At 42.2% G+C, this 22551-nt stretch overlaps 1 protein-coding gene across 4 annotated transcripts in view; it reads left to right on the forward strand.

The window, feature by feature from the left end:
- The window catches only part of SSB (small RNA binding exonuclease protection factor La), an 85552-nt gene that overhangs the window by 12662 nt on the left and 50339 nt on the right, over window positions 1-22551 (forward strand). For all 4 annotated transcript variants that reach the window (XM_030208914.1, XM_030208913.1, XM_030208916.1 and 1 more), the window contains one exon: window positions 14400-14574. In XM_030208914.1, coding sequence (XP_030064774.1) covers window positions 14400-14574 — 175 coding nt within the window. The remainder of the gene's footprint in view (window positions 1-14399; window positions 14575-22551) is intronic.

The raw sequence follows: 22551 nt of genomic DNA on the forward strand, positions 1-22551 counted from the left end.
TGTGTTCCCGCCCTGGCCCATGTTGGGCAGGGTACTAGACCGGGTGGCAAAGCATCCGGGCCGGATAATCCTGGTGGGTCCGGACTGGCCCAGACGTCCCTGGTATGCGGACTTGATCAGGCTCTCAGTGGACGACCCTCTGCGGCTGCCAGTGGAGCAGGGCCTGTTGCATCAGGGTCCCGTGGTGATGGAGGATCCCTCCCCCTTTGGTCTTACGGCCTGGCTATTGAGCGGCAGCGTCTGAGAAAGAAGGGCTTCTCAGACAAGGTCATCGCCACTATGCTGAGAGCGAGGAAGCGCTCTACTTCTACTGCTTACGCCAGGGTTTGGCGTACCTTTGCAGCGTGGTGTGAAGCAGGCTCACTTTCTCCCTTCACTGCTCCAATTTCTTCAGTGCTGGCGTTCCTGCAAGAAGGTCTGGAGAAAGGCCTGTCGCTCAGTTCCCTTAAAGTCCAGGTAGCGGCTCTGGCTTGCTTCAGGGGCCGCCTGAAGGGTGCTTCCCTGGCTTCGCAGCCAGATGTGGTGCGCTTTCTCAAGGGAGTTAATCACCTGCGCCCTCCTCTGCACTCAGTGGTGCCTGCGTGGAATCTCAACCTGGTGCTCAGAGCCTTGCAGAAGCCGCCTTTTGAACCCTTGTCGAGGGCATCTCTGAAAGACCTGACGTTGAAAGCAGTCTTTTTGGTGGCTATCACTTCAGCCAGAAGAGTTTCCGAGCTCCAGGCACTCTCATGTCGAGAGCCTTTTCTGCAGTTCACTGAGGCAGGAGTGACTATTCGCACAGTGCCTTCCTTCCTGCCCAAGATTGTTTCTCTCTTCCATGTGAATCAGCAGCTCTGTCTTCCTTCCTTTCGTAGGGAGGACTACCCAGAGGAATACTCTGCTCTCAAATTTCTGGATGTGAGACGAGTCATCATCAGATACTTGGAAGTGACCAATGATTTCTGGAAGTCGGATCATCCGTTTGTCCTGTTTGCAGGTCCTCGTAAGGGTCTGCAGGCTGCTAAGCCTACAGTGGCAAGATGGGTCAAGGAAGCCATCGTAGCGGCTTATGTGGCCGCCGGGAAGGTGCCGCCTATCCAGCTGAAGGCTCACTCCACTAGAGCTCAGGCGGCCTCGATGGCAGAGGCCGGGTCCGTCTCCTTGGAAGAGATATGCAAGGCAGCAACTTGGGCATCGGCCCATACCTTCTCCAGGCATTACCGCTTGACTGTGGCTGCTCGGGCGGAGGCCCAGTTTGGAGCTTCAGTGTTGCGGTCAGGGATTTCAATGTCCCGCCCTGCGTGAGTACTGCTTCGGTACATCCCACCAGTCTATGGATTGATCAGCATGATGATATGGAAGGTAAAATTATGTGTCCTACCTGATAATTTTCTTTCCATTAATCATAGCTGATCAATCCATAGCTCCTCCCAGATATCTGTACTGTTTATATTCTGGTTGCATTTCAGGTTCAAGTTTAGTCTTCAGTTCCTGTTCAGGAGGACTTTGTGTTCAAGTTTTTTCAATCGGATTCTTCAGGAGTTGAGACGAGTTTGTGTTACAGTGAGCTGCTGCATTCCTCTCCCCTCCTTTTTACGGGGCTGGATTGAGACATAAATTCTGCCGGTGCTCCCTCCCGCTTCGGCGGTGTTAGGGTCAGTCAGCTCCTCCCGCGGTTGCAGTTGCAGGATAAGCCAGATTCCCCCGCATCGGCGGGGTGGTGTCCCTCCCCCGCTCTGCGGGGATGAGCTGGACGGATTCCCCTCCCCCACTTGTGTGGGGATGAGCTGGGTTAATTCCCCTCCCCCGTTTCGGCGGTGGTGAGCTGGGCAGAGTGTCCCTTTGTGGGTGTAATTCTCTAAGTGCTGAATCCTGCGGATGGAGCTTGGATATCGACATACTGAGGAGTTTCCGGCAGCACATGACCACATATAGGGAGGCAAAAGGATTGCTCTCTATCTCCACCTGCTGGTAGATGGACACAACCCACCAGTCTATGGATTGATCAGCTATGATTAATGGAAAGAAAATTATCAGGTATGATACATAATTTTACCTTACTTTCCTCTTCCCTATCAATAATGTCTTAGTCCCCAGTACCTTACTCCTTACTCTCTTACTCCTCCTCCTCTCTGCTGGAGACATCCATCCCAATGCTGGTCCCCCTCACCAACCCTCATCCTATTTGTGCAGTTCGCACCGTGACTTCTCCAATCTCATCTCTATTCCTGTCCTCCCCCCTCTTCTTTGCCCTTCTCATACGCCCTATGGAATGCCCACTCCATCTCCAACAAACTTTCCTATATCCATGACCTTTTTATCTCTCGTAGCCTCCATCTGCTCGCGTTAACAGAAACTTGGCTCTGCCCTGAAGAGACTGCTTCAGTCGCAGCCCTCTGCCATGGTGGTTATCTCTTTTCCCATACTCCTCGCCCTATTGGCCGCAGTGGTGGTGTTGGACTATTACTCTCTCCCTCTTCCAAATTTCAATCTCTTCTGCCATCTCAATCTCTCTGCTTTTCTTCCTTTGAAGTCCACTCCATCCGCCTATTTTTTTTTTTTTGTTACATTTGTACCCCGTGCTTTCCCACTCATGGCAGGCTCAATGCGGCTTACATGGGTCAATGGAGGGTTAAGTGACTTGCCCAGAGTCACAAGGAGCTGCCTGTGCCTGAAGTGGGAATCGAACTCAGTTCCTCAGTTCCCTGGGACCAAAGTCCACCACCCTAACCACTAGGCCACTCCTCACTCCTTTGCCTCTTCGAATAGCAGTTATTTATCGTCCCCCTGATAAGTCCCTTTCATCCTTTCTCAGTGACTTTGACGCTTGGCTTTCCTTCTTTCATGATCCTTCTTCCCCCTCCCTCATCCTTTGTGACTTTAACATTCATACTAATGATCCCTCCAACTCTTACGTCTCCCAGTTCCTCGCCTTAACATCCTCCTTCAATCTCCAACTATGCTCCACTTCCCCTACTCACCAAATGGTCACTGTCTTGATCTTATCTTCTCCTATAACTGCTCTCCCTCCAATTCCTTTGCCTCAGATCTTCCCCTCTCTGACCATCATTTAATAACCTTCACACTTAAAATTCTTCCTGCCCAATCCCGTCCAATCTTAACCAATTTATCTAGGAATATTCTGGCCATTGACCCTACTACCCTATCCTCCAATGTCTCGAACCTCTTCTCTACCACTACACCATCCAAATCTGTCAATGATGCCGTCTTTTCCTACAATACTATTCTATCCTCTGCCTTAGACACTCTTGCATCTCTCATGGCCCGTCCTATAAGATGTACCAAACCCCATCCCTGGCTTACCTCTAAAATCCGCTACCTACGTTCCTGTTCCCGGTCCGGCGAACGCCTATGGCTGAAATCTCGTGCCCTTGCTGACTTCACACACTTCAAGTTCATGTTGTCCTCCTTCCAATCTGCTCTTTTGCTTGCCAGACAGGACTACTACATCCAGATGACTAATTCTCTCGGCTCAAACCCTCGACTTCTCTTCACCACACTGAACTCTCTCCTCAAGGTGCCTCCACCTCTCTCCAGACCCTAGCTGAGTTCTTCCACGACAAGGTTCAGAAGATAAACCTCAAATTCTCTACCAAGCCACCCCCACCTCTCCCTCCCCTTGTCCATTCCCCTATCTCCCCAGCCCCTCCGTCCTTTTCCTCCTCTCCTGAAGTCACTGATGAACAAACACATCTTCTCTCCTCCTCAAAACGAACTACCTGTTCCTCTGATCCCATTCCTACCCACCTTAACACCATCTCTCCTACTCTCACCCCTTTTATCTGTCATATCCTCAATCTTTCACTTTCCACTGCGACAGTTCCTGATGCCTTCAAACATGCTGTGGTCACACTGCTCCTGAAGAAGCCTTCACTTGACCCTTCCAACTATCGACCCATCTCCCTCCTCCCCTTCCTCTCCAAGATACTTGGACGCGCCGTTCACTGCTGCTGTTCCTGACCCACTTCAATCTGGCTTTCGCCCTCTTCATTCAACTGAAACTGCACTTACAAAAATTTCCAACAGCCTGTTACTGGCCAAATCCAAAGGTCTCTATTCTATCCTCATCCTTCTCGATCTATCCGCCGTTTTTGACACTGTTGATCACAGCCTGCTCCTTGATAACGCTGTCTTCACTTGGATTCCAGGGCTCTGTTCTTTCCTGGTTCTCCTCCTACCTCTCGCTTCGCACCTTTTAATGTACACTCTTCCACTTCTATCCCACTACCAATCGGTGTACCTCAGGGTTCTGTTATCAGTCCTTTCCTGTTCTCCATCTACACATCTTCCCTTGGCTCTCTGATATCATCCCATGGCTTTCAATACCATCTCTATGCTGACTACTCCCAGATCTACCTCTCTACCCCTGAAATCTCAACCAGCATCCAGACCAATGTTTCAGCCTGCCTATCTGATATCACTGCCTGGATGTCTCAATGTCATCTGAAACTTAACATGGCCAAAACCGAGCTTCTCATCTTTCCCCCTAAACCCACCTCTCCTCTCCCCCCTTTCTCTATTTCTGTGGATGGCGCACTCATTCTCCCTGTCTCATCAGCTCGTAACCTTGGGGTCATCTTTCTCCTCTCTCTCTCCTTCTCTGCTCATATTCAGCAGATTGCCAAAACCTGTCGTTTTTTTTCTCTACAACATCAGCAAAATCCGTCCCTTCATCTCTGAGCACTCTACCAGAACCCTTATCCACACGCATCATCTCTCACCTAGATTATTGCAACCTGCTTCTCACCGGCCTCCCATTTAGCCATCTCTCTCCTCTTCAATCAGTCCAAAACTCTGCTACGCGAATCATTTTCCGCCAAAGTTGCTATGCTCACATTAGCCCTCTCCTTAAGTCATTTCACTGGCTCCCTATCCGTTTCTGCATTCAATTCAAACTTCTCTTATTGACCTATAAATGCATTGCTCCCCAATACCTCTCCACTCTTGTCTCTCCCTACGCGCCCCCCCCCCCCCCCCCTTGGGTACTCTGTTCTGTAGATAAATCTCTCTTATTTGTCTCCTTCTCCTCTACTGCTAATTCCAGACTCCATTCCTTTTATCTCGCTGCACCTTGCGCCTGGAATAGACTTCCCGAGCCTGTACATCTAGCCCCGTCTTTGGCCATTTTGAAGTCCAGACTAAAAGCTCACCTCTTTGACGCTGCTTTTGATTCCTAACCACTACTCAACTTGCCCTGTCCTTTTATCCCCACCTCTTTATTCCCTTACCCTTTAGTTGTTCTGTCTGTTTACCTGTCTTATTTAGATTGTGAGCTTTTTGAGCAGGGACTGTCTTTTCGTGTATGGTGTACAGCGCTGCGTATGCCTTGTAGCACTGTAGAAGTGATTACTAGTAGTAGTAGTAGTACCTATCCAGCTGCACTGCATGATGCTTCTGAAAAATGGATGATGGTGGACTAATGTTGTTACTATGTTTTAACTTCACCATTGCATGATCAGATACATATAGTCAAACAGTTCTTGCCAATCTTCTTGTAGCCATGACCCCATGATCACTGCCAAGTAAAACTGTGACCCCCGCCCCCCACTGAGGTGCAGAATGATGCACCTATGGAGAGTTCCCCTGGGGCTAAACCACAAAAGTGACCCACAGTTTGGGAAGTTCTGCAATTAAGACTGAGAGTTGTGAGCAGTTAAGTAAATACACAATCCCCTTCTAAGGAGGGTGGGGACTTAATTCATAGCCTAGAGAATCATGTCTGAAAGCTGTATCTGCAGATGCCTGTTTTTATTATCTGTCGAGCATGGTGCCACATATCTGCAAAGCAGCTGTGGCCCTTTTTCTCCCTGAATGAAATGTAGCTTTGCTGTCAGAATTCAGGGAAATCTTATAATTGACTATCTTGTAAGTTTTAAAAAATAGTTTTTAGCCTTTATGCTGATGGAAGACTTGAAAGTTGGTTTATCTGTTAAGGACTAAAAGTTCTGATTTAGTGGACTTCAGAATTTGCTCTTGAGTGATATTAAGTCCTTTTGTTAATTAACTTATGAGCACAACCATCTAGAAAACTCTTGTTTTTAGTTGAGGTAGAGTTGACCTTTTTAGAATAAAGTTTTTGGTGTTTATTCTTAATACCACCTTTTGCAGGAAAGGCGAGACATTCTGCAGCTTGATTACCCATTTGATTCCACAAATGGCCAACAAAATTACATAAGGATATAAAGACAGTCAGCAATTCAAAAAGGATGATTCATAAATTATTCTCAGTACTAAATTTAAGCTCCAGGTATGTAGGTTATAACATCTGGCCTTTCCAGCTTCTATTATTTTAATGAAATAAATATCTTGATGGTAGGTCTTTTATAGGCCCCCTAATTAGATCCATTAGCAACACTTGGATTTGAAGCAGGCTAAAGTTACTGCTCAAAGTGGTGGCAAAGGAAGCTGTGATTTCTGAAATACAAATGCAGTACTATAACCTCTTAAAGGACTTGAGCCAGAAGGCTGGAATAGTTCATGGAGTGGCTTCTCTTGTTCAGGGAGTTCCTCTACTTCATGGCCACCCAATGCAGGGATCATGAATCTAAATATTGAACTAAATTGTGTTGTGTTATCAGCAATCAGGTCTAGAAACTGTTTGGATTAGTTTGGCATCAGAGGTTTACTGTATATCAGTGGTTCTCGGCTAGTGTGTATGGACACACTGGTGTGTCACACAATCTGGTGTAGACAGTAAACCTGTGTTTCCTTTACAACCATCAGTGCCTGTAAGCTGGGAAGACCAGCAATATTGAGAGGCAGGTTCTTGAAATCTCCATAATTGGTTCCTATTTCACTGCTACCCCCAATAATACCAGTCCCAGTTGAAAATGTTACAGGTATGCTGTCCATAGGTTCTGTTTGCTATATAGTTTCTAAGTAGCATATTTGCAGGAATTTTTTGTGTTGCTTCACAGTATTTGGCAGTAGAGGGATTTTGTGTTACTGTTACTGAGGTGACACTTGAATTTGAATGTTTTTGTTGTATAACAAGTGAGAATCTGGCACTGATGTGTGTTGCATACAACGTTTTAAGCTGGGATAGGCAAATTCATACTAAACTTACAATTGAGCAATGAACTATTTAGGTGTGTTTCATTCAGCTGTGAATTTTAGTGTTCATTGTGTCTCAACAGAAGAGAGATTGAGAACCACTGCTGTATATGGATGCCACTTCATTTCAAACTATTTTTTTTATTTTTTAATTTCATGATTTATGGTCCACCTTTTCACCCATAAGATGTGCAGGGTGGGGAACAAAATTCTACCATGCAAAAATTTATTATTTGAACTCTTATGATATTGGTCGTTAAACGTTTTGATATAATTTATTATAATTTAAACGTTTTGATATAATTTATTATAATGTATTATTATTCTTCTAATATTTAATAATTTTTATTTTTTTATTCACATAAAATTTTATAGAGACTACATTTTATGAGCTCCTTTGTCTGTCAGTATACCTTAGGTCCCTAAGTTTTCCTGTTTTCTTTTAGCAGAGATTTTGATTAGAAAATACTTCAAGAAAGTTTTAGGTTTGTCATTTTGAAGAGAGTTTTGACAAAAGGTTTATATTTCTAAGAAGCTATTGCGGTGATGTGACCAACAAGATGGGCAGTATTTGACTACCTTTTTGGAAGACTTCATGGATACCATCTGGTCTCCTTTTTGAGTGAGGCAGATAAAGCATTGGTTTTGAGATCATATTTCAAGAGAAAAAAAAACCATTTTATTTTGTGGAAGAACTGTTCAGGTTTTTCCTGATGTGATCAACACAATTACAAAAAGGACAGCTTTTTTTTTAGCTCTTAAGAGAGTGGGTTCTCTCTAATAGGCAGATTATCAAAAGTAAACGCAGACGCTAGAGGTCAGTAGTGCCCTACTTAGAGCCCACATTTGCTTCTGCAAGATGATCGGAGTTGGCCAGGGCTTGATATAATTCGCTTGCCAGCTCTGATCGCTAATTGCATGCAAACGAGTGTGCTCCTGCATTCCTCCCCAATGATCAGCAGGCAGAACATCAACAAGGGCACTGCTCCCAACAATAGGCTTTTTCAGGAGGGGTGTAGAGCAGTTCGTTGCAGTGTGATCATCATCATAGTGATCCTGTTTTTGCGAGTTGGAAGGATCTAGTCTTGTAGTGTGGTCATCATAGACATTATGTCAATGTTAGTAGGATCTTGTATCCTGTTTTTAGAAATAGGAAGCTTTTCATTTTAGTGTTTGGAATTTGTCTTATTTTGCACTGGGTATACTGGAGCTGTAACAGCTTACAGAAATTATTTATAATGAAAAAAAAGCACATTTTTTTCTCCTATACTAGTATATTTTCAATGATGTCTGTTTATATGCGCCATGGCTGGTATAAGGGGTGTGGCTAATGTGGGTGTGGCTATAATAGGGTGGTGTCATGTGTGGTGACCCCGCCCACAATGAGTACCGGCACCTTTTTTTTCTACAAAAAAAGCACTGGTAAACTGTATAACGAAAACATTTTTCTGGAAACTGAGACAATTAAGAAGGATATGGGGAAGTATTTTTTTTTTTTTTTTTTTTTTTATTTGATCAGTTTAGGTTGATCAGACCTTAACAAGTCAGCTTAATTATTGTAACATACTCTGTGGGCTGCTCTAAATTTATTGTGTAGACATCTTCAGACACTTCAAAACAGATCAGCCAGATTGATTTGTCAGGTTGCAAAGTGGGAGCATGTAACCCCTTTGCTTAGGCAGTTGCATTGGCTCCCTATAGAGTCATCAAAGTCGTGTCTAGTTAAACTGCCCTTTCAGGGCAAGTGACAATTTGGAGAAGATCTCAGTAATTTGTTGAAAGAATTAGGGGTAAGTAAGCAACAGCAGTTGCTGGAGGATAAGCCGAAAGCCTCTGGTCATTCCATCTGCAGGGAGCTCTTGAGTTCAAGACAGCAGATGGTACTGCTTTGGTCATCAGTAACACTATCAGAAGTCCCGCTTTCAGGCATGCCACTCTTACTTTCATGCAGATAGGAAGTCCTCTGTCAGTAGAGTGCCCAATTCCTCTAGAGGTTTGCGGTGATGCAAGGTGGGTCCACTTTTTTTTTTTTTTTTTTTAATAGCAGCTGTAACCTTCTGTCAGAATATCCAAAATGCCCCTAGTCTGATGTGATGGCCCACTCTTCCCAAAACTCCTGAAGATGTCCTCCCACCAGAGGAAGAGAAGAAAATTCCAGTCCGTGAAAGTTTTCAGCAATATATTCCAGCACAACATCAGTAATGTCGGTAATGCAGCTAAAAAAAAGTAACTTCCAAAATAGTCATCTGAATGCTGAAAAAGTAGTAGAAATTCCCAACAGGAGATTCCTGTTTCACCAACACGGCATCCTCAGGGGAAACTGGCAACTGCACATTCTCAAAATGGCTGCAGGAGAGTTCAGAAACCAACGTCCTTTGGCTGCGAGAGAGTTCAGACACCAATGTCCTTTATCCTGTGAAACAAACATGTCAGTCCAAGGACCAATCACAGCAACTAATCACATCACACACCAACTATGAAAAAATAATGCTTTCCACTCAATTACAGCATTTTAACCTCTCTGGGACACAGTGTTGAATTTAATTATCCATCGCTATTCTCTCTGCCTTAATTTACAACAAATATCACCCCTACAATCACTGAAAGGTAATTGTTCAAGCACAGTGCAATGAAAATCAGCAAACTAGTGTTTATATTTTAAACACAAAAGGATCAGGTAAATTGCCTGAAGCCACACAATGTCTGTGCTCAATCAGCCTAGTTTTAAGTTCATGAGAAGTCTGGCTAATATAATGCTACTTGCATGGGCATGTTGGCAAATCACACAGCTTGAAGTACAAGATGTCACTGATCTTAATGTAATAATAACACCAGTGTTAGTATCTGTAAAAATCAAAGCTTCGGTCATTAAAGCACAAACAGAGCAATGACCACATTTTTTTGCTAGAACCCCCATTCTGCTGCCCTAATCCCTCTCTGTTCCACACTTTGTAGTACACAGTTGGTCATTCAAGTTGGAAGTATGTGTATACTATATGTAATCATTGAAAAGAAGCATGCACAGACAAAAGTCCCAAATGGTTCTTAATAATGCGTTCTATTATGCAATATGCACATTATATTGCATCACAAAAGTCAATATATTGTCTGTTCAGGTCTATATCCAATTAGCAATTGTTCTCTGTGATTGAAAAATGCTCGTTTAGCAGCTTGCTTAACCACATTTTGCAGATAACCCTGATCTTGAAATCTGTCCATCAACCCTAAAGCTTGTTTTTTAAATACTTGTATAGAGGAACAGATGCGCCTGTACTGTAAAAACTGGGAAAAAGGAATCCCCAACCGAGATGACGTGGCTGCATACTCATTAATGTAATACTGTATTCCGATCCGTAGGCTTGAGAGAGACCGTAGTACTAAATGTATCCTGTGCAAAAGACACTCTTAACATCCAGAAAAGAAATAGAATGATAATCATAATGGGCTTCAAACTTAATAGTTGGATGGCACAGATTCAATTCTGGACCAGTCTAAATAAAAAAAAAAAAATCATTCATGTATCGCAACCAATGCAATACATGATGACCACAAGTAGAAGTGTAAATCCATGTATCTTCAAACCAGGCCCATGAATAAATTTGCTATCGAGGGGGCAAAAGATAAACCCATAGCTATCCCCTTTTTTTGCATGTAAAATTTTCCACCAAATTATGACATGGCCAGGTGAACCAAATTTAAAGATACCAGTAGGAACTAAATGAGGACAAGGAGCTGAAAATAATACATCATGAACAACCTGCATTGCTTCTTGTTGAGGTATGTTAGTATGTAACTCAAACATCAAGCGTCACCAGCAAAACGGAATCAGTCTCCATCCAAACCGAATCTAAAGATTGCAAAAAGTGAATGGTATCAATAAGATTTATTCAATAGCACATGTGGTTTAAAAAATAAACGCAGCCATTTCCCCTCAGGATTCCGTATCGGTGAAACAGGAATCTCCTGTGGGAATTTCTATATTTTGTTTTTCAGCATTCAGATATTTTGGAAGTTGCTTTTTTAGCTGCATGTTGGAATATATTGCTGAAAACTTTCACTGACTGGAATTATTATTGCCTATTCATGTGATGGTTCTGACTGCTGTTTGCAATCTAGAATATCTATTTTACTTGTGGAGTTTGTCTTTGACTAGTGATCAAAGGGGAGCTTTTCATTACTGTCAGCTGTGGCTGTATGTTTTAAAGCCCTGTTACTTCTGAGGTACATTTTTCTCCACATATTTTGGGATTGTGTGGCAGTAGGAGGTACCCTGAATAGAGAGTTGATTTTATTTATTTTTTCTTGAGTTCTGTATGATCTTTCATGTCTAATCCTATTTTATTTTTCTTGCAAAGAGGTCATTGAAATCACCCATTATTATAATGCCAGTTTTCCTAATTTCTATAAACATTTTGTTCATCTGTCCATTCTGTCATGGCAGACGGTAGTACAGCTCTACCAGTGTACTCTTTTCCTTCACACATGGAATTTCTATCCACGAGGATTCCACTTTGCTATCTGTTTCATGTAAAATATTTATTTTGATAGGGACCCTGATAGTGTCCTATTGATTTGTCGTCCTTCCACCAAGTCTCTGAGATGCCTATTATATCTATCTCTTCATTTAGTGCTATATACTTTCAACTCTGCCATCTTATTTTTTAGGCTTCTAGTGTTTGTATATGGGCACTTCAAATTGTGTTTTTTCATAGCATCTGCAAGCTGCTTTGAATTTGACGGGGATAATTTGCATTCTTTATTCTGCTCTCCCATTTAACACTCCTGGCTTTCTTTCACCATTTATTGAAATCTCTCTATTGAGATTCCCTGAAGATCCTTTCAGTAGTATCTTTTGAGGATACTCCACACCGAACCATGTGCTCCTGGGTGACTGTGGGATTTGCCCCCCATTTTAGTTTAAAAGTAGTTCTATCTCTTTTAAATGTTAGCGCCATCAGCCTGATTAAGGTGGAGCTCCTCCTTCCCCAGAATGTTGTCCTGTTCCTAACAAATCTAAATACCTCGCTCTTGCACTATTATCTCAACCACGCATTAAGACAGCGGAGCTCTGCCTCCCTCTTGGGTCCTTTACGGGGAGCATGTCCAAAAATGCTACCCTGGAGAATCTGGATTTCAGCTTTCTACCCGAGCCTAAATTTGACTTTCAGAATCTCTCTCCCACATTTTCCTATGTCATTGGTACCTATATATACCAAGACATCAGGCTCCTCCAGCACTATCTAAAATCTTATCTAAGTGATGCGTCTGGTCCACCATCTTTGCACCAGGCAGGCAAGTGACCAGGCGATCCTCATGTCTCATGATTGACAATCCCTGTGCACACCTCTAATTAACAATAAATAGCATTATGATTTATTACATTGCAAATGGAATGTCTAACTTTGGTAGTCTTCTGTAAATTTTCTGTTTTTGAAGTCTTGGTGGTGGGTTTTTGTTTTTTTGTTTTTTCTTTTTAACATTGGCAGCTGAATTTTATCTGTAAAGGGTGTTGTCTCAGCATTCATGTTCATCTCTAGTATCGCGAGTTGTTTGTCTATGACATTGTCTGTACTGCCCTTCTCTTAATTTTGGATTGTAATTTATTTCACATTGTTAATGCCGTCCTGTACTTTTCCTTCTATAAACCCTTAGCAGAGAGCACATATTTTTGCTGGTCTTCCTCCTTTGTGAAGTCCTTTTATCTTTTTTGGTTACTTAGCCCTTATTTTTCTCCCCCCCCCCCCCCCCCCCCCCAACACCATTGTACAGTGGAACCCTGATATAAAGCACCCCACAATAGCATGAATCCACATAACGCAATCATGTCTTTCTTTTTTTTAATACACAATCCTTGCTCAACTCTTTCTAAAACATAGCTCGCAATACTTTCAAATATAAAACTGTCACTGGAGTACAAAAAACTCAAAGGGGAAAAAGCCTCGGAACTTCCTCCTCTTCTGTAGGTTAGCTTCATAGGCATAAAAATCCCCTTGAGAAATTTGTTAAACCTCCTATGAAACCAGCTTTCATGGGTCCCAAAAAAAACGTGATGCTAATATTTGACTTGGCTTTAGTATTCATTTGACACAGACTGTGACCAAAGTTTCGCCAAACAGACTGTCAAGATGCAAACCATATGTCTACAAAACATGATGTTACAAAAAGTCAAAACAATGTGAGAAAAAAAAAAAAAAAAGTGATGTGTAATATATTCCATGAAATACTGTCCTATTTCTTATTGATTAGCAAACAAGTACTTGCCAGCATTCAATTGCAAACGGGCTGAAATGTTGAACAAAACAGCATGTACTTAGCTCTATTACAGTAAGCTCTTCCAGTCTATTTTTGTATTCAGACACTTCGGATCTTCTGTTTGCAGTTTAAAGATCCAAAATAGTTCCCGCTGCAATAAAAATTTTGACGATTCATCTGTTCTCACTTGTTCTATTGCACATGCTTGTAAAGAGAAAAACTTATGCTCTCTTTTGAAGGCAAATGTTCTACTATCAGAGCTTCTCTCCTTGAAACTTTGGCCACAGTTCGTGTGTGTTGCAAGTGGAAGCAGAGTCGCATGAATGCTAAAGCTAAGTCAAATTTTATATTACCATCACGTTTGGGGTTTTTTTTTTTGGGGGGGGGGGGAGACCCATGAAAGCTGGTTTCATAGGAGCTTTAACAAATTTCTCAAGTTTTTTATTTTTATTTTTTTTTTATGCCTATGAAGCTAACCTACCCTCGTTAATCCTACCAATATTTTTCTGATAACACAGGACTGGAGTAAGTTCTGAGACTTATCCCCCAAGTTTTTTGTACTCCAGTGACAGTTTGGTATTGCAAGCTATGATTTTAGAATGAGTTGAGTAAGGATTATGTATAGTGTCTCTCTTCCTCTATTACTGTTAAAGATCCCCCCCCCCCTTTTTTTTTTTTTTAAACATGTAGCTCCTTTTGCAACAGATCAGTGTTCAATTGTGGTCATTTTTTAATGACCTTGCTATAACGCAACCCCGCGTTTAATGCAATATTTTATGGATTCCAATCATAGTGATATATCGGGGTTCCACTGCGTATCTAAGGAAGGTTTTGTCTTACTTTTTATCAGTTATACAATCTTTTCCCCTGTGCTGCTGTTCTTTTGAACCATGCTCTTTGCCCCCCCCCCTTTTTTTTTTGTACATAATTTTGCCTGCCTTTTTAGCTGTGTTATTTTGAATGCTGCCTCTTTGCTCATCCCATTTATCTTTGTTTGTCATGGTTCGTTCATCATTTTCTCTTTGATGCAGTTTATGGTATTTATATATTAAAAGTATAGACCTGATGAGCATTATCTCCATTGATCTTTCCAGATTAAGTCGCTTGACTACAGACTTTGGTGTAATAACAGAAGCATTAGGAAAATCGAAGACTGGTCTTCTGGAGGTCCACGAGGATAAATCTAAAATAAGGAGATCTCCTAAGCAACCTCTGCCTGAAGCCAATGACCAATACAAAACTGCAATCAAAAACAGATCTGTCTATGTTGTAAGTAATTTTGTTCAGTAGCACACCTGAGGATTTAGTTGGTCCACGCTGTCTCGAAGAATAAAAACCTCAAAAAGAATGTCTGAATGTAATGTTAACAGGTAGTGTGAAGAGCTTTCACAGCGGCAGCTATGAAATTTCTGTCTATATATTTGAGTCTGACCACAGTGGCCTATGCCATGATAACGTTGGTACTAGACTACTTTAATGCCCTGTACACTGGTCAAACCAAAGAGTTTGCATTAGCTCCAACTAATTCAGAATTCCGCAAGTGGCATGACCACATCACATCCTTCCTGCAAAAACTGCACTGGCTACCAATACTTTAGAGGGCTAAATTTAAAACTGTGATTTTCAAGGCCCTAGACAGAATGGGCAAGAGTATCGCATTATACAACTTGTTTTGATGAGATTACAGATAGTAATGCTCCTTGAGAGGACCTTAGAGGTCTCAAAGTTGTGTAAAGGGCTAGCTTATTCTTTAAGATCCATGGATAAGCTTTATCCTCTCTCTGAGGAGAAGGAGAAATTGAAGTTACCAAAGGTTGACAGACTGAGTGACAGCTGTCACCAAGAAAACAACTATACCAGTAGAAGGTGGTATGGCCATGAAGGATATACAAGATTGCAAAAAGGAATCTATGCTCAGATAAGACTTTGAAGTGGATGCATTGGGTCTGCAGCTAGTAGAGTGTGGCAGTTTGTCTAGAGCAGTGATGGCGAACCTATGACATGCGTGCTGTCGCCTCAGCCAGAGTCGCCTCCCAGTTCCAGGGTCTCCCATCGCCTCTCCCTCCGAGTTAGAGTTGTCGTCCCTCCCTTCGAGTTCCTGGCCCTCTCCCTCCGAATTTTAAAAGTCATCTCTTGACTTACCTCGTCGGGGACGGATTACGGTGGCCGGCAGCAGCGCTAAAATGCGTGCAGGCTCAGCCCTTTTCTCTTTCTCTGAGCTCTGGTCCCGCCCTCATTTCCTGTTTCCGCAAGGGCGGGACCAGAGAGAAGGGCCGAGCCTGCATGCATTTTAGCGCTGCTGCCGGCCGCCGTAACCCGTCCCCGACGAGGTAAGTCAAGAGATGACCTTTAAAATTCGGAGGGAGGGAGGGGACCCTGTGGAACTAGGGGGGAGGGAGGGGGGAATGGCACTTTGCGATAAATAATTAGATTTTGGGTAGCTGTTTGGGCACTCAGTCTCTGAAAAGTTCGCCATCACTGGTCTAGAGCATGCTTACGCTGGATGGATTCAGTGGGCAGGAGCCATTTTGGAGGGTGAGAATCCAAAGCAAGTGGCTTACCTGTAATCTGGTTTGACTTACGTGGATGATATTTTGTACGATTGCATCAGGGCCTCAGCTAGGTATATGTTGGTAGTTTCCACTTGACTCCTGTGGTTGTGTAATTGATCAGAAAATACAGCCTTAAACTCACTTTAGCAGACTTCCTTTTAGTGGGGAAGTTGTTTGTTTTGAGAGGATCTAGAAAAGATCATAAAAGGTCTGGAACTAGCAAGCGCTCAGGCAGAAGGACAGACCACAGAGTGCTGCAAGAACAAGCAATATTCAGAAGCAAGGTGTTAGACCAGGCAGAACAGCTGGTTCATAGTGCCTAAGTCTACAGAAACAGGTCTTTGCCCTTTTGCTTTGACAGAAGTCCATAATGGCAAGCTGGGGATATACCCTCGATGGAAGGAGAGATCAGTTGTCTGTATATATGTCCAAGGAGGTGGGCCCAGATTGCTTTGGACCAGTAGAGTCTGAGTGTAGTGAAGACAGGATACAATGAATTTTCCCACAGCCTCGTAGACCCTCCTTGGTCTCTCTAATTTGCTGGCCAAAACAGGTGGTGGTTTTCTACATTGGGAAGGCTATTGTCTCTAGGGACAGTTATTCCTGAGCTGGTGCAGAAGAGAGGATGGGGCTGATAACCCCTTTTTTTATATATTTTTAGTTCTAAAGCAAGAAGGTTGTTGATTTTGAAAGATGTAAACTGTGCTGCTCTTCTGTTGGTTCCCCTTCTCCCCCCCCCCTCTTTCAGGATGGAGTCATATAGTCATTTTTGGCAGTGCAAGCAAGTTTCTCACTGCTCTCGGTCAAACAAGTGTATTTGCACATTAGTATCTGGGGCCATCACTACCAGTTTCAGGTCTTGTCCTTTGGGCTGGCTACAGCTCCTTGGATATTCTCAAATATCATGGTGGTAGTGGTGGCAGCTCGGCACAGAGAGAAACTCATATTTTATTAGGATTTATATACTGTCTTTTTGAAAAAATTCACCCAAGGCAGTGTACAATAGGATTAAGTTCATCATGGGCAACAAACAATTACAGCAGTAAAAATATTCACCCAATACATAAAGACTGATTAAGTTGTGGTTCCATGGTTTGTTTCTGAAGCGTAATCACTTCAATGTACACATACCACACCAAAAAGAGGTGAAAGAAAATAAGGAAAATGTTTTTTTCTGAAAGAACAGTATGCAGGAGGAGCAAACAAAACAGAGGAAAAAAGACCTCAGCTGGCTGTGATATTGTGAAAAGTGTTTGCTATTCACATCAATGAACATAGATGCTATCATTGGCCAAAAACCTCCATTTTCCTTTTAAACGTCCTTAACAGTTTTCAAATTCAGTGCTGTCTTATGCAAAAATAATGTTGATACAATCCACCCATGTATTTTAGTGATTGCACTTCTTATACTTTAATTTTTCTTGTATATTTATCTTGCATAAAAACATTACTTAGCTCCTTTTGCGGAAGCTAAAGCTAAGTAGTGATTGTATGCAAAATGTACAAGAAAATTAAAAAGTATAAGATGCTCAATCAATAAAATACATGGGTGAATTGTGTCAACGTTATTTTTGCATGAGAGAGCACTGAATTTGAAAATTAAAGATGTTTAAAAGAGAGAAGTATCTGTGTCCATTGATGTGAATAGCAAACACTTATTTAATATCACAGCCAGCTGAGGTCTGTTTTTTTTTTTTTTTTTTTCCTCCATTTTGTTTGCTCCTGCATATTGCTCTTTGGGGAAGAAACATTTTCCTTATTTTCTTTCACTTTTTGGTGTTTCTGAAGAGTCATCCTGTGTTCCCCACTTTTTTGTTTCACTGGTGAGTGTCACATTGTGTGATACCCTTTGGAGAGAGTATGGACCTTAGTAACCTTGGAGATGGGTAGAAGGAGATCCTGTTCTTTAAGCACTCCAGCCCATTTCCTTATTTCCGAATGGCTTATCAAAACAGATGGAGCAGGAGCGTCATCAGGCAACTGCATGGGTAGTATAGTTCTACATTCCCTAGGATGGATAATCTCGTAAGCAAATTTGAGCCCTCTCAGTGCATAAAATATTTGGGTGCTTTGTTGGATACCTACCCTGGTAAATTGTTCTTGCCTGGCAGAGGATCCATAAACTTCATTCTCAATGTTATGTTCTTATAGCAGCGCTTCTCAACCCACTCCTTAAGGCACATTCAGCCAGTTGGGTTTTCAGGATGTCCACAATGAATACTCATAATAGATTTGCATGCAGTATCCCATGCATATTCATTATGGACATCCTGAAAACACATCTATGCATATTTATTATGGATATCCTGAAAACCCGACTGGATAGGTGTGCTCCAAGCATTGGATTGAGAAGCACTGCCTTATAGAATAGAAAGCACCTCGGGCCTGGGATTATATGCAGTGCTGGGCTCAGGCTGATATGCAGCCCCTGCAGGCATCTGAGTCTTTGGTTGCCTCACTCTCAGAATATTCGATCCCCATGGTTGGCAGGAGACAGAGCCAGCTTGAAATTAATTTGAGTTTGCAAGCACTTGGAGGATGATCACAACAGATGCAGGTTTTTTTGGTTGTGGTGGTGGTTGGGGGCACATATCTGAAGCGGGTGGCTCTAGGATGAAAATTAAAGCCACATGTCAGCTATCCAGGGAACTTGAAGCCTTTCAACCTTTGGTCCAGGGAAGGCAGTCTACTTCTTTTTCCAGCAATGCCACAGCAGTGGCTTATGTTAATTCTCATGGAGAAAAGAGTAGTCAGGAGTGGCCAGAGAAGCCACCATGTTATGTCAATTGGCTGAACACCATCTTCAGATATTAGCACACATTGAAGGAACTGAAAATATGCAAGCGCATTTTTTGAGCAAGCACACATTAGACCCAGGAGAATGAGTTGTCAAGAGTGGCCTTTGCTGTGATTAACTTGTGGAGAATTCTGGAAGTTGGCTTGATGGCATGTGGTCAGAATGCCAAAGAAAAAAACTGGGATTGGCAAAACTGGAAACCTTTTTCAGCAGAGGCCACTAGCAGGCATGTTATTTCTTTTCCTTCATGGCCGCTGTTTGGCTATGTGTCACAAAACATAGCATCTCATCTCGGGTTGGTGATCCTGGTAGCGCAGGACAGGCCAAGGCATCCATGGTATACAGATCTGGTTTGGTTGCAGATAAGGGTAAACTTGAAATTGCCTCAGGAGAAGAGGGCTCATTGGCAAGGACCAGTAATCATGGGCGATCTGTCTCGCTTTTGCCTTGCATCCTGGCCATTGAGAGATCACATTTTGAGGTACTAAGGCTATGTAGACGGTATCATTATTACTCTCTTGCAGATGAAAAAGCATTCTACCGCTTGAGTCTGTGCCCCTCAAGTCTACAATATATATAGAGAGGGTGATCCAAACGGACAAAAAGCAATAAAGATTAACAAAAACAAATCCCAAAGCAGATTTTTAGTGCCAGAGTCAATTTTATAGAGCATATATAACACAGTTATAGGCCTCTAAGGCCTAATTTCACAATGTTCAAAATGTCAGCAGGGGGACAATACTTTCTCATGCTTTCTGGAGATGCAGTGGTATCCAGGCTTTTTGGAAGACAATTCATAGATACTTGGACTATTTTTGGCCAGCATATAGTTTTTTCTTAGAAGGGAGTTCTGTTGGCTAAGTGGGAAGCTTACTGACAAAGTTTCTCATTTATTTCTTAGCAAAGCCTATGCATTGGGGGGGGGGGGAGGAAACATATACTTAATCATTGGTTGCCCGATGTTCCTCACTTCTTTTGGTATTGGAGAAACACTCCCTGCTTTAATATTATAGGAGGTGCGGTCTTCTGGCATCAGCATTTAAAAAGAGATGGAGCAGCTTTTAACCTAGAATCTGGGGGAAGGTCAACAGTTGTTCAAAAACACATGGTTTGGAACAAGGTATCTTTCAAAGATATCACCAAAACAGGGAAGATAGGATATCCCGATAGCGAGGTTGCAAAAGAGGCCATAGTAGATCAGGTGCACTTAAATAAAAATCAGACAAAATATTGCAAATTAAGACTGTCAACTACCGAGCGAGATGTAAATAGGAACAACAAACTAAGCCATGTAAGTGTCTACGCGTTCCAGAATGGAGTTACTTCCAGGCTACCACGTGGCTCTTGCCGTAATTTCATTTTTGGCGTACGGCCGAAAAATAATTTTCATTTTCAGACGTGTGTATTGGTGCACCAAGTGGCATTTAACACGCATAGGTCATTACTGACCGGTTACTGCATGAGACTTTACCTCTAGGTCAATGGCTGGTGGTAAGGTCTCATCCAAAATGGATGCACGGCAATTTTCATTTTGCCGCACATCCATTTTTGTCAAAAATTTTTAAGACATTTTTTGTAGATGCGCTGAAAAATGCATGCCCAAAACGCATGCCTACACTACCACAGGCCATTTTTCAGCGCTCCTTAGTAAAAGGATCTCATACTTTGAAATGTCTATAGGGGTAAGCCAGAAGCCTAAGAAATAAGATAGGACAGTTAGAATATATTACATATAATGGGCATCTCTGAGACCTGGTGGAAGGAGGATAATCAGTGGGATACTGTCATACCATTGTACAAATTATATCGCAATGATAGGGTGGATCAAATTGGTGGAGGGGTAGCATTGTATGTTAGAGGGCCTTGAATCTATTAGATTGAAAATTCTGCAGGAAACAAAACATCTTGGAATCCCTATGGATTGAAATTCCACGTGTAAAGGGGAAAGGGTTAGTGATAGAAGTGTACTATCTCCCACCTGGCCAGGATGAACAGATGGATGTAGAAATGTTATCAGATATTAAGGAGGCTAAAAAAACTGGGCAACACAATAATGAAGGGTGATTTACCCCGATATTGACTGTAACATCAGGACATGCTAGGGAGGTAAATTTCCTTGACGAAATCAAGGACTGCTTTATGGAGCAGCTAGTACATTAGCCAACAAGAGAATAAAAAATTCTAGAATTAGTCCTTATTGGAGCACATGATAGGGCGCAGGAGGTAATACTGATGGGTCGCTTGATAATAGTGATCATAATATGATCAGATTTGTGATATCGGCTTTGGAGTAAGTACACAGGAAATCCAATATGTTAGCATCTAACTTTCAAAAAGGAGACTATGATAAAATGAGAAAACAGTGAAAAAAAATTAGAAGAGCAGCTGTGAAGCTCAAAAATTTACTTCAGGCATGGATGCTGTTCAAAAATACCATCCTGAAAGTCCAGGCCAGATATATTCTGTGTGTTTAAAAAAAAGAGGATTGAAGACCAAATGACAGCTGGCTGGCATGGTTAAAAAGTGAGGTGAAGGAAGCTATTAGAGCTAAAAGAAAATCCTTCAGAATATGGAAAAAAGGAACCAAATGAAAATAAGAAACAGCATAAGGAATGTCAAGTCACATGCAAAGCGCTGATAAGGAAGGCAAAGAGGGACTTTGAAAAAAAAGATTGTGTTGGAGGCAAAAGCACAAATGTGTGTGTTTGTGTGTTAGGGTTTTTTGGGGGTATATTAAACACAAGAAGCTAGCAAAAGAATTTATTGGATCACTAGATGACCAAGGGGTAAACGGGGCAATCAGGGAAGACAAAGCCATAGCGGAGAGATTAAATAAATTCTTTGCTTTGGTCTTCACCGAGGAAGACATAGGAGAGATACTGGTGCCAGAAATGGTATTCAAATCTCTATAAACCTGGAGGGACATAATGGCTCAATTTGACAAACGGAACAGTAGCAAATCTCCTGTACACGATATCTATCCCAGAGTACTGGCAGAATTGAAAAATGAACTTGCAGAGCTATTGTAATATGTAATTTACCTTTAAAATCGAGCATGCTACCGGAAGATTGGAGGGTGGCCAGTGTAACACTGACTTTTTTAAAAAGGTTCCAGAGGAGATACGGAGCCTGATGTCAGTGCTGGGCCAAAAAGTTTAGACTATTATAAAGAACAAAATTACAGAGCATATTGAAAAGCATGGATTAATGAGACAAAGCCAACATGGATTTTAGTAAAGGGAAATCCTCCTACCAATCTATTACATTTCTTTGAAGGGGTGAACAAACGTGTCAATAAAGGCGAGGCGAGCCGGTCAATATTGTGTATCTGGATTTTCAGAAGGCGTTTTACAAAGTACCTCATGAAAGACTCCAGAGGAAATTGGAGAGTCATGGGATAGGAGGTAGTGTCCTATTGTGGATTAAAAACTGGTTAAAAGATAGAAAACAGAGTAGGGTTAAATGGTCAGTATTCTCAATGGAGAAGGGTAGATAGTGGGGTTCCCTAGGAGTCTGTGCTGGGACTGCTGCTTTTTAACATATTTATAAATGATCTAGCGATGGGAGTAACTAGTGAGGTAATTATGATGACAAAGTTATTCAAAGTTGTCATCGCAAGAAGATTGTGAAAAATTACAAGAGGACCTTACGAGACTGGGAGACTGGGCATGGCATCTAAATGGCAGATGATGTTTAATGTGAGCAAGTGCAAAGTGATGCATGTGGGAAAGAGGAACCCAAATTATATGTAATGCAAGGTTCCACATTAGGAGTCATCGACCTGGAAAGGGATCTAGGCGTTGTCGTTGATAGGTTGAAACCTTCTGTTCAGTGTGCAGCGGCAGCTAAGAAAGCAAATAGAATGTTAGGTATTATTAGGAAAGGAATAGAAAACAA

The sequence above is a fragment of the Microcaecilia unicolor genome, chromosome 7 (genome assembly GCF_901765095.1).
Source record: "Microcaecilia unicolor chromosome 7, aMicUni1.1, whole genome shotgun sequence".
Lineage (NCBI taxonomy): Eukaryota > Metazoa > Chordata > Amphibia > Gymnophiona > Siphonopidae > Microcaecilia > Microcaecilia unicolor.